This window comes from Eumetopias jubatus, unplaced genomic scaffold (assembly GCF_037043125.1).
Source record: "Eumetopias jubatus isolate StellerSeaLion01/CBP00866 unplaced genomic scaffold, mEumJub1_p1.0 scaffold_12, whole genome shotgun sequence".
Lineage (NCBI taxonomy): Eukaryota > Metazoa > Chordata > Mammalia > Carnivora > Otariidae > Eumetopias > Eumetopias jubatus.
This window is the reverse complement of record NW_028274818.1, coordinates 57,109,283-57,122,216: the sequence shown is the minus strand read 5'-3', so window position 1 is coordinate 57,122,216 and position 12,934 is coordinate 57,109,283. Positions and strand designations below refer to the sequence as shown.

The window sequence follows — 12,934 nt, the reverse complement described above, 5'->3', positions numbered from 1 at the left end:
CACAATAGAATATTATGCAGCCATCAAAAGGAATGAGATCTTGCCATTTGCAACGACGTGGATAGAACTGGAAGGTGTTATGCTGAGTGAAATAAGTCAATCAGAGAAAGACATGTATCATATGACCTCACTGATATAAGGAATTCTTAATCTCGGGAAACAAACTGAGTGTTGCTGGAGTGGTGGGGGGTGGGAGGTATGGGGTGGCTGGGTGATAGACATTGGGGAGGGTATGTGCTATGGTGAGCGCTGTGAATTGTGCAAGACTGTTGAGTCGCAGATCTGTACTTCTGAAACAAATAATGCAACATATGTTAAGACAAAAGAAAATAGCAGGAGGGGTAGAATGAGGGGGAGTAAGTCAGAGGGGGAGACGAACCATGGGAGACGATGGACTCTGAAAAACAAACAGGGTTCTAGAGGGGAGGAGGGTGGGGGGATGGGTTAGCCTGGTGATGGGTATTCAAGGGGGCACGTTCTGCATGGAGCACTGGGTGTTATGCACAAACAATGAATCATGGAACACTACATCAAAAACTAATGATGTAATATATGGTGATTAACATAACAATAAAAAAGGAAAAAAAGTGTGTATATTATGTATGTGTGTGTGTGTGTGTGTGTGTGTGTGTGTGTGTGTGTGTATGTATGTGGGTATATATTGTGTGTATTCATCCTGAGGTAATCCCAATTTTGTTTTCCATAGCTTATCAACACCAGCCCTTTCAAATATTATTATTACTGCCTGTGTAAGTGTTGCTAAACATGTTATTGTAAACATCTTCTATGGAGCCAAACATGTCGAGGAAAGAACATGGAGGTTACAAGAGATCAGGTCTGCATCTTGGACTCCCTACTCTAAATTGGCAGAAATAACTTATTCTCAGATAGCCTCAGCTCACTTATCTGGAAAAGAATGATATATCCACCTACTTGGCATAATTGCTGTGAATATTAAAGGAGATAATGTATAAGGTACTCAGTTTACAACTCAGCACAAGGTGTTAAGGTCTCTGTAAATGTTCGTTACCCATGATGCATGTTAGTTCCCTATAACTGTGGTCCTAAGGATCTACAGATATTAAAGCACTTCCTCAATAATTAAAGAAGTATTCATTATGCAACAAGATCTTTAAGGTTCAGATCCTTTCAACCAATAATTCTATTTCTAGGAACCTAGCCAGATGAAATGATTAGAGATACTGTCAAATATTAATGTATAAAAATATTCTTCAAAGCTATATTTTTAACATCAAAACCTGGAAACAACCTAAGTATCCCAATATTATACTACATCTATATGACTGCATAGGGTACAACCATTGAAATACTCATGAAGAATTAAGAGCATCCAAAAATGCTCCCTAAAATTAAATTAAAACAATAGCTTATGGACACACATCTCAACCGTCTTAACAATTACATGTCAGTGTACACACATACACACACATACACACATTCAGAAGAAAAGGATTTGTAGGAAATATAAAAATATTAACAATGACTATATCAAGATAATGGGAAAACAGGTAACTTTTACTGTTTTCTTTCCTTTTTTTCCAAATTTTCTACTGTATACCTGAATTACTTTGATATTTAGAAAAAATAAAACTAAAAAACCCTCTCAATTATGTTTATTATTTAGAATATTCTAGTTTTTTTAAAGATAATCTTTTAAATTATATCCATCTCATTTCCAGAAGGATTTGGAATAGTTGACAAAACTACATACAACAGACTAAAATAAATAGAAGACAAATAAAGATAAAAAAGCTTGCAAACTCTCAGTATACAGCCATCTATACAATCTACCTATCTATGCATGTGCGTACATGTGTACATATGTGTGTATGTGTACCTATATATATATATTTATATATTCAAAGAATTTTGTTTCAGATACTAAAAACTAAAGGAAGTTTCTCCAGCTTTCTCAGAAAGGGCATACCACAGATGTGGTAGACACCGTTTTAAATTGTTCATTAGGAGAATTATTTCAGTGAATTAAGTGAATTGGTTATGTCATTGGGAGGAGAGGAGGCAGATTAAAAGTCAAGGAATCAAGACCTGAAACAGGATAAGCATGACCATGATCAGCAACTCAAGGAAAACTTTTTTAAGAATGTAAATACAAGGGTGCCTGGGTGGCTCAGTTGGTTAAGAAACTGCCTTCAGCTCAGGTCATGATCCTGGAGTCCCGGGATTGAGTCCCTGCTGAGCAGGGAGTCTGCTTCACCCTCTGACCCTCCCCCCCTCATGTACTCTCTCTATCTCATTCTCTCTCTCAAATAAATAAATAGATAAAATATTTTTTAAAAAAAGAATGTAGATACAAAGATATTTATAGATAGAGACAGATTTTTCCCTCATGTCTTTATTCATGTTTTTAAAGAAAAAATTAAAATATTAAAATTTTATTTTAATTTCTGCATATATATCAAGAAAATAAACTAACAAAATATATTTGGATATATTGTATTCAAGATAGCACTTACCTTCACTGATGGCATGGGGCTTAATAACGCAACAGGTACAATTCGTAAATTTAGCAGTGTTTGCTGGTCCACAAACTCCACTTGAAGGAAAAAATAACTCCATTTCCTAAAGACAGAGAGAAATAACTTCGGCCTATGTAATCTCTTATCTTGAACTTCTAGAATATTTATGTGAGAGGGGAAAAACTAAGCAATTACTTTTAAAGTTTCATAATATAAATTCTTTGCTTCAAGAATTCCAAAAATGATTTTAACAAAGACTAACTGAACCCTGTTTTAAGTCTCATACTCAAAAGATCATATAAAAAAGTATTAATTAAAGTAATGAGAATATGTACATTCTGCCCCAGGATTAAAACTAATAACGTCTTAACATATTTTGAATACTGGCAGTAATGAAAACAAAGTTCTTATTTTCCCCAAAGCATTAGTTCAGAGACACAAGCCCAATTTTAAACTTTTTATTAAAATATGTAAAATTAAAAACTAGGGAATTCTTTATAGAAACAGTTAGTATTTAAGAATCAGAACCACAAAATTACTTTTAACCAGTCAAAACTAATGAACTGGCGGGCACCTGGCTGGTTCAGTCGGTACAGCATGCAACTCTTAATCTTGGGGTTGTAGGTTTGAGTCCCATGTTGGGTGTAGAGATTACTAAAAAATAAAATCTTAGGGAAAAAAAAAAAAACAACCTAATGAACTTACTATAGTTCTAGCATACAATTAAATCATAAAAACTTTATTTTATAACCAGACTCAGGCTATGTAAATTGCTTTTCACAATGTTCACTTAGATGACAACTCAGCAACTTGAACAGCCCAAACACACACTAATTAATTATTTTAATCATTTAGACAGAAGTTTTCCTGACTCTAAGCTTTTAATACTGTTATTTCTACTATTCCCTATAAAACCCTCTGCCCAAGGTCCAAAGAATTCTACCAACTTCAAATGTCACCTCCTTTGGGAGGCCTTTTGTGATGCCACAAATCAGTACCCTATACTTTTATAAAACTGTGATTATATGGGTAACTACCCTTCACAAATTTCAAATTTGAAGCAAGTAACTAACCTGCATAGCTTTGTAAGTCCGTTAGCACCTAAACAAATGGCTCAAATACTCATTCCTTGAATTTAAAAACAGAAAGATGGGGGGGCGCGTAGCAAGATGGCGGAGGAGTAAAAGACCTGGATTTCATCTGGTCTCAGGAATTCTGGATAGGGATGAAACCATACTGAACACCCACGAACTCAACAGGAGATCGAAGAAAAGAACAGCAACAACTCTGAATAGTAAAGCGACCACTTTCTGGAAGGTAGGATGCACAGAGAAGTGAATCAGATGGCGGGGGAGGGGGCCTCCATCAGCTGCCTCTAGCAAGTAATAGAGCAGCGGAGCACAAAATCGGAACCTATAAAAGTCTGCTCCGCTGAGGGACGTCGTTCCAGTGGCTAAGCAGGGGGTGGAACCCTCTCTGGGACAGTGTGGTCTTAGGACCCTCGGGGTCACAGAAAGACCAGGGGTGCCTGATTGTGGCAGAGCTCCCAAGTATCAGAGAAGGGAAGCCGGCTGCAGAGACGGAGCTGGGGAGCGGGCTCTCAGCTCAGGGTTGCCATAAACCATGATCCGTGGCACAGTTGGGCCACAGCTCCTCCAGCAGGGACCCAACAAGAGGCAGATCCAGGAAGACTCCCCTTCCTCCCCCGGGAGGGGCAGCGTGGTAGCACACTGCAGGGATCTGCTGGGTCTAGAAACTCCACACCAAGCTGGGTACCAGAGATAGAAACACTCGGTCACAGGCTAGGTGAGCACAGAGTGCAGCCGGAGACGGGGGAGACGGGAGTGATTGACTGCCTTTTCTCTGGGGGCGCACTGAGGAGTGGGGCCCCGAGTTCTCAGCTCCTCCAGGCAGATTGGGAGGCCGCCATTTTCATTCTCATTCTCCAAAGCTGTACGGAAAGCTTGCAGGGAACAAAAGCTCCCGAGAGCAAACACGAGCAGATTACTTAGGCCAGACCCAGCAAGGGTGGGGCAATTCCACCTCCGGCAAAGACATTTGGAAACCATGGCAACAGGCCCCTCCCCAAAAGATCAGCAAGAACAGCCAGTCAAGACCAAGTTTACCGAGCAATGAGAACGGCAGAACTCCAGAGCTGGGAGAATACTGCACATAGAATCCATCAATTTTTTTTTTTACCATGATTCTTTAGTCTTTCAAAGTTAATTTTGTCTTTTTTTTTTAAATTTTTCTTTTTCCCTTTTTCAACCAACATCTTATCAATCCCTTTTTTAAAAAACATTTTTATTTTTCATTTTTAGAGTCATATTCTATCCCTTCATAGTAGTTACCCTTATTTCTGGCATATATATATATAAGTTGTTCTCTCTTTAAAATATTGAGATACAGTTTTTTCTAACAGATCAAAATATACCCTAAATCTCTAGTGTATGGCTTTGTTCTAGTCTCCTGCCTGATCACATTTTCTCCCTTTTCTTTTTCTTTAGCTTTTTTTTTAAATACTCTTCTTTCCTTTTTCAAACAACTTCCTAACTTATCAATTCCTTTTATAAAATTTTTTATACTTTTCATCTTTACATTCATAGTCCATCCCTTCTTCGTATCAACCATTATTTTTGTACATATATAAGTTTTTCTTTCTTTAAAATTTTGGGAGGCACTTTCGTCTAACAGACAAATTACACCCAAAATCTAGTGTGTGGCACTGATCTATGCACCAGACTGATGACATTTGATCATATTCTGTTTTTTTGTTTCATTCTCTTTTTGTTTTTTTCTTTCTTTTTCTTTTCTTTTTCTTTTTTCTTTCTTTCCCTTTCTTTTCCCCCAGTTTCAGGTCTTTTCTGATTTGTTTAGAGTATATTTGCTGGGGACGTTGTTACGCTGTTAGCATTTTGTTCTCTCATTCATCTATCCTCCTCTGGACAAAATGACAAAACGGAAAAAAATCACCTCAAAAAAAAGAAAAAGAGGTAGTACTGACAGCCAGGGAGCTACTCAATACGGACATTAGTATGATGTCGGACCTAGAGTTCAGAATCATGACTTTAAAGATACTAGCTGGGCTTGAAAAAGCATGGAAGTTATTAGAGAAACCCTTTCTGGAGAAATAAAAGAACTAACATCTAACCAAGTTGAAATCAAAAAGGCTATTAATGAGGTGCAATGAAAAATGGAGGCTCTAACTGCCAGGATAAATGAGGCAGAAGACAGAATCAGTGATAAAGACCAAATGATGGAAAATAAGAAGCCGAGAAAAAGAGAGATAAACAAGTACTGGATCACGAGGGCAGAAATCGAGAGATAAGAGATAAAATAAGATGAAACAACATTAGAATAATTGGGATCCCAGAAGAAGAAGAAAGAGAGAGAGGGGCAGAAGGTATATTGGAGCAAATTATAGCAGAGAACTTCCCTAATTTGGGGAAGCAAACAGGCATCAAAATCCAGGAGACACAGAGAACCCCTCTCAAAATCAATAAAAATAGGTCAACACCTATTTTTGTAGAATATCTACATATAATACTAAAACTTATGAGTCTCAGAGACAAAGAAAAAATGCTGAAAGCAGCTCAGGAGAAGAGATATGTAACCTACAATGGTAGAAATATTAGATTGGCAACAGACCTATCCACAGAGACCTGGCAGGCCAGAAAGGACTAGCATGATATATTCAGAGCATTAAACGAGAAAAATATGCAGCCAAGAATACTATATCAAGCTAGGCTGTCATTGAAAATAGAAGGAGAGATAAAAAGCTTCCAGGACAAACAAAAACTAAAGGAATTTGCAAACATGAAACCAGCCCTACAAAAAATATTGAAAGAGGTCCTCTAAGCAAAGACAGAGCCTAAAAGCAACATAGACCAGAAAGGAACACAGACAATATACAGTAACATTCACCTTACAGGCAATACAGTGGCCCTAAATTCATACCTTTCACTAGTTACCCTGAATGTGAGTGGACTAAATGCCCCAATCAAAACACAGGTTATCAGATTGGGAAAAAAAAAAAAAAAGACCCATCAATAAGCTGTCTGCAAGAGACTCATTTTAGACCCAAAGACACACCCAGATTGAAAGTGAGGGGGTGGAAAACCATTTACCATGCTAATGGACACCAAAAGAAAGCTGGGGTGACAATCCTTATATCAGACAAATTAGATTTTAAACCAAAGACTATAATAAGAGAAGAGGAGGACACTATATTCTACTTAAAGGATCTATCCAACAAGAAGGGCTAACAATTGTAAATATCTATGCCCCTAATTATAATTATAAAAGGCAATTAATAACAAAAGCAAAGAAACACATTGACAACAATACAATAATAGTGGGGGACTTTAACACCCCCCTCAATGAAATGGACAGATCATCTAAGCAAAAGACCAACAAGGAAATAAAGACTTTAAATGACACACTGGACCAAATGGACTTCACAGACATATTCAGAACATTCCATCCCAAAGCAACGGAATACACATTCTTCTCTACTGCCATCGAACATTCTCCAGAAGAGATCACATCCTAGGCCACAAATCAGGTCTCAACCGGTACCAAAAGACTGGGATCATTCCCTGCATATTTTCAGACCACAATGCTTTGAAACTACACCTATATCACAAGAGGAAAGTCGGAAAGAACTCAAATACATGGAGATTAAAGAGCATCCTAGTAAAGAATGAATGGGTCAACCAGGAAATTAAAGAACAATTAAAAAATTTATGCAAACGAATGAAAATGAAAACACAATTATTCAAAATCTTTGGGATGCAGCAAAGGCAGTCCTAAGAGGAAAGTATATAGCAATACAAGGCTTTCTCAAGAAACAAGAAAGGTCTCAAATACACAACCTAACGGTACACCTAATGGAGCTGGAGAGAAAACAGCAAATAAAGCCTAAACCCAGCAGGAGAAGAGAAATAATAAAGATCAGAGCAGAAATCAATGAACTAGAAACCAAAAGAACAGTATAACAGATCAACGAAACGAGGAGCTGGTTCTCTGAAAGAATTAACAAGATTGATAAACCCCTGGCGTGACTTATCAAAAAGAAAAGATAAATGACATAAATCAACAAAATCATGAATGAAAGAGGAGAGATCACAACCAACACCAAAGAAATACAAACAATTATAAGAACATATTATGAGCAACTCTATGCCAACAAATTGGAGAACCTGGAAGAAATGGATGCATTCCTAGGGATGTATCAACTACCAAAACTGAACCAGGAAGAAACAGAAAACCTGAACAGACCTATAACCACTAAGGAAATTGAAGCAGTCATCAAAAATCTCCCAACAAACAAAAGGCCAGGGCCAGATGGCTTCCCAGGGAATTCTACCAAACATTTAAAGAAGAATTAATACCTTTTCTTCTGAAACTGTTCCAAAAAATAGAAATGGAAGAAAAACTTCCAAACTCATTTTATGAGGCCACACTTACCTTTATCCCCAAACCAAAGACGCCATCAAAAAGGAGAATTACAGACCAATACCCTTGATGAACATGGATGCAAAACTCACCAAAATACTAGCCAATAGGACCCAACAGTACATTAAAAGGATTATTCACCACAACCAAGTGGGATTTATCCCTGGGCTGCAAGGTTGGTTCAACATCTGCAAATCAATCAACGTGATACAGTACATTGATAAAAGAAAGAACAAGAATCATACGATCCTCTCAATAGATGCAGAAAAAGCATTTGACAAAGTACAGCATCTTTTCTTGATCAAAACTCTTCAGAGTATAGGGATAGAGGGTTATACCTCAATATCATAAAAGTCATCTATGAATAACCTAATGCAAATATCATTCTCAATGGGGAAAACCTGAGAGCTTTCCCCCTAAGGTCAGGAACGCGGCAAGGATGTCCACTATCAGCACTGCTATTCAACATAGTATTAGAAGTCCTAGGCACAGCAATCAGACAACAAAAAGAAATCAAAGGCATCCAAATCGGCAAAGAAGTCAAACTCTCACTGTTTGCAGAGGATATGATACGTTATGTGGAAAACCCAAAAGACTCCACCCCAAAACTGCTAGAAGTCATACAGGAATTCAGTAAAGTGGCAGTATATAAAATCAATGCACAGAAATCAGTGGCATTCCTATACACCAACAAGACAGAAGAGAGGGAAATTAAGAGTCGATCCCATTTACAATTACACCCAAAACTACAAGATACCTAGGAATAAATCTAACCAAAGAGGCAAAGGATCTGTACTCAGAAAACTATATAATACTCATGAAAGAAATTGAGGAAGACGCAAAGAAATGGAAAAACGTTCCATGCTCATGGATTGGAAGAACAAATATTGTGAAGATGTCCATGCTACCTAGAGCAATCTACACATTCAAGGCAATCCCCACCAAAATGCCATCCACTTTTTTCAAAGAAATGGAACAAATAATCCTAAAATTTGTATGGAACCAGAAGAGACCCCGAATAGCCAGAGCAATGCTGAAAAAGAAAAGCAAAGCTGGCAGCATCACAATTCCGGACTTCCAGCTCTATTACAAAGCTGTCATCATCAAGACAGTATGGTACTGGCACAAAAACTGACACATAGAGGAATGGAACAGAACAGAGAGCGCAGAAATGGACCCTCAACTCTATGGTCAACTAATCTTTGACAAAGCAGGAAAGTATGTCCAGTGGAAAAAAGACAGCCTCTTCAACAAATACTGTTGGGAAAATTGGACAGCCACATGCAGAAGAATGAAACTGGACCATTTCCTTACACCACACACAAAAATAGACTCCAAATGGTTGAAAGACCTAAATATGAGACAGGAGTCCATCAAAATCCAAAAGGAGAACACAGGCAGCAACCTCTTCGACCTCAGCTGCAGCAACATCTTCCTAGACACATCGCCAAAGGGAAGGGAAGCAAGGGCAAATATGAACTATTGGGACTTCATCAAGATAAAAAGCTTCTGCACAGCAAAAGAAACAGTCTACAAAACCAAAAGACAACCGACAGAATGGGAGAAGATATTTGCAAATGACATATCAGATAAAGGGCTAGTATCCAAAATCTATAAAGAACTTATCAAACTCCACACCCAAAGAACAAATAATCCAATCAAGAAATGGGCAGAAGACATGAACAGACATTTTTCCAAAGAAGACATCCAAATGGCCAACAGACACATGAAAAAGTGCTCAACATCGCTCGGCACCAGGGAAATCCAAATCAAAACCTCAATGAGATACCACCTCACACCAGTCAGAATGGCTAAAATTAACAAGTCAGGAAACGACAGATGTTGGCGGGAATCAGAGAAAGGGGAACCCTCCTACACTGTTGGTGGGAATGCAAGCTGGTGCAACCACTCTGGAAAACAGTATGGAGGTTCCTCAAAAAGTTGCAAATAGAACTACCATACGATCCAGCAATTGCACTACTGGGTATTTATCCCAAAGATACAAATGTGGGGATCCAAAGGAGTACGTGCACCTTGATGTTTATAGCAGCAATGTCCACAATAGCCAAACTGTGGAAAGAGCCAAGATGTCCATCAACAGATGAATGGATAAAGAAGATGCAGTACACACACACACACACACACACACACACACACCCTGGAATATTATGCAGCCATCAATAAAACCCAAAATCTTGCCATTTGCAACGACATGGATGGAACTAGAGGGTATTATGCTAAGCAAAATAAGTCAATCAGTGAAAGACAAGTATCATATGATCTCACTGTTATGAGGAATTGGAGAAACAAGACAGAGGATCATAGGGGAAGGGAGGGAAAAATGAAACAAGATGAAACCAGAGAGGGAGACAAACCATAAGAGATTCTTAATCTCAGGAAACAAACTGAGGGTTGCTGGAGTGGTAGGGGGTGGGAGGGATGGGGGTGCTGGGTGATGGACATTGGGGAGGGTATGTGCTATGATGAGTGCTGTGAAATGTGTAAGACTGATGAATCACAGACCTTACCTCTGAAACAAATAATACATTACATGTTAAAAAAAAAATTTAGTAGGAAGGGAAAAATGGGGGGGGGGGGAATTGGAGGGGGAGACAAATGAGAGACTATGGCCTCTGAGAAACAACTGACGGTTTTAGAAGGGAGGGTGGTGGGGGGATGGATAAGCCCAGTGATGGGTATTAAGGAGGGCACATATTGCATGAAGCACTGGGTGTTATATGCAAACAATGAATCATGGAACACTACATCAAACACTAATGATGTAATGTATGGTGATTAACATAATAAAATAAAATAAAAACACTAATGATGTAATATATGGTGACTAACATAATAAAATACAATTAATAGAAAAAATTTAAATCATGTACATGGTGTTTAGTTCATAAATTATATAAATGATCAAGGGAATGAGCTGGAAGAAATATGCCATAAACAAACTGTAAACATCACAGGCAGGATTACTAATGCCAAACATTCTTTTCTCAATTTCCAAATTCTCCAGAAGTGTTTCCATTACTTCTGTATTCTAAAAGACTGTAATGGGAGCACCTGGGTCGCTCAGTCAGGTAAGTGTCTGCCTTCAACTTAGGTCATGATCCTGGAGTTCCTGGGATTGAGCCCCACACAGGCTCCCTGCTCAGTGGGGAGTCTGCTTCTTCCCCTCCTTGCTCCCCTCTGTGCTCTCTCTATCTCTCTCTAAAAAATAAATCAAATCTTTAAAATAAAATAAAATAAAATACTGTAATGTTTAAAACAAGGTAGGCCGCCACTTTCAGCATACACAGTGGAGGATGGTGGTTAAGCACGGGGCTGTGGAGCCAGAGGTGCCTGGGCTTAAGTCCTCATGAGGCCAAGGTGCTTAAATTCACGGAATCTCAGTTCCTGGTAAATTGGGATGATATAAGCAAATGCATAGGAGATTGTGAGAATTAAATGAGATACTAAAGTGTCTGGAACAGTGCCAGTCACATAGTGAGCACCCAATAAACATAAGGTTTGTTACTGAGTGTTGCTGGAGTGGTGGGGGGTGGGAGGGATGGGGTGGCTGGGTGATAGACATTGGGGAGGGTATGTGCTATGGTGAGCGCTGTGAATTGTGCAAGACTGTTGAGTCGCAGATCTGTACTTCTGAAACAAATAATGCAACATATGTTAAGAAAAAAGAAAAAGAAGATAGCAGGAGGGGAAGAATGAAGGGGAGTAAGTCGGAGAGGGAGACAAACCATGAGAGACAATGGACTCTGAAAAACAAACTGAGGGCTCTAGAGGGGAGGAAGGGCGGAGATGGGTTAGCCTGGTGATGGGTATTAAAGAGGGCACATTCTGCATGGAGCACTGGGTGTTATGCACAAACAATGAATTATGGAACCCTACATCAAAAACTAATGATGTAATGTATGGTGATTAACATAACAATAAAAAATTTAAAAAAAAAATAAGGTTTGTTGTTGTTTTGAATTTCAAAACTTCTGTGAACACCAGTGACCTAGATCTTGGAGGTATGACAATAAATTGGACATCCTCAAAGAATTCACAGTCTACTAGGAGGGTAAACATAAACACAAATGCTTTTAAAATATGGTAAGTAATAGAGGTATGCAGTAGGCATGAAGCAAGCATCAAGGAAGCATACCTCACACAGAACCAAGAAATTGATAATAGTTGAACAGAGTTGTTGTTACTGGTTTTTAAGTTTTGTTGAGGTCCAGTTAACATACTTTAAACTGAATATATTTAAAGGATACAATTTGATAAGTTTTGACATTTGTTTATTCCCATGAAAATATCACCACAATCAAGATAATAAACATATCAGTCACCCCTCCTTCCTTTGGATAATCCCTTTCTTCTTCCTCTCCCTGCCTCCCCCCATTAACCATTACCATTACCTCCCTTACCATTAATAAGTTGGCCCTATAACCAATGATCTGTTTTCCACCGTTATGAATTAGTTTAATTTTTAACAATTTTACTCAAATATAGTTATATAGTATGTACTCTTTTGTCTAGCTTTCCCTTAGCAAGATTATTTTGAGATTCATCCACTGTAGTGTATATCAATATTTCATTCCTTTTTATTGCCAAATATTATTCCATGTGGTAATATCATGATTTGTTTAGCCACTCATCTCTTGGGACATTTGGGTTATCTCTAGTTTTTGGATATCACAAATAAGGCTGTTATGAACAAAACCCTCAAGTACAAGTCTTCGTATTGATATTTGCTTTCATTTCTCCTGGGAAAATACTTAGGAGAGGAATAGTTGGATCATAGGGTAGATATATGTTTAACATTTTAGTTAACTGCCAAACTGTTCTCTAAAGTGATTGTACCCTTTTAAATTCTCATCAGCAGCGTATGACAGTTCTAGTTTCTCCTCACACTTGCCACTTGAAATGGTCAGTCGTTTAAACCTTAGCCATTCTAAAAGGTGTGTAGTGGTATCTCATTGAGG

The 12,934-nt window shown here is 38.2% G+C and overlaps 1 protein-coding gene across 2 annotated transcripts in view; it reads right to left on the bottom strand.

The window, feature by feature from the left end:
• The window catches only part of NME7 (NME/NM23 family member 7), a 314,736-nt gene that overhangs the window by 234,865 nt on the left and 66,937 nt on the right, over positions 1–12,934 (bottom strand). For both annotated transcript variants that reach the window (XM_028123018.2, XM_028123020.2), the window contains one exon: positions 2,496–2,601. In XM_028123018.2, coding sequence (XP_027978819.1) covers positions 2,496–2,601 — 106 coding nt within the window. The remainder of the gene's footprint in view (positions 1–2,495; positions 2,602–12,934) is intronic.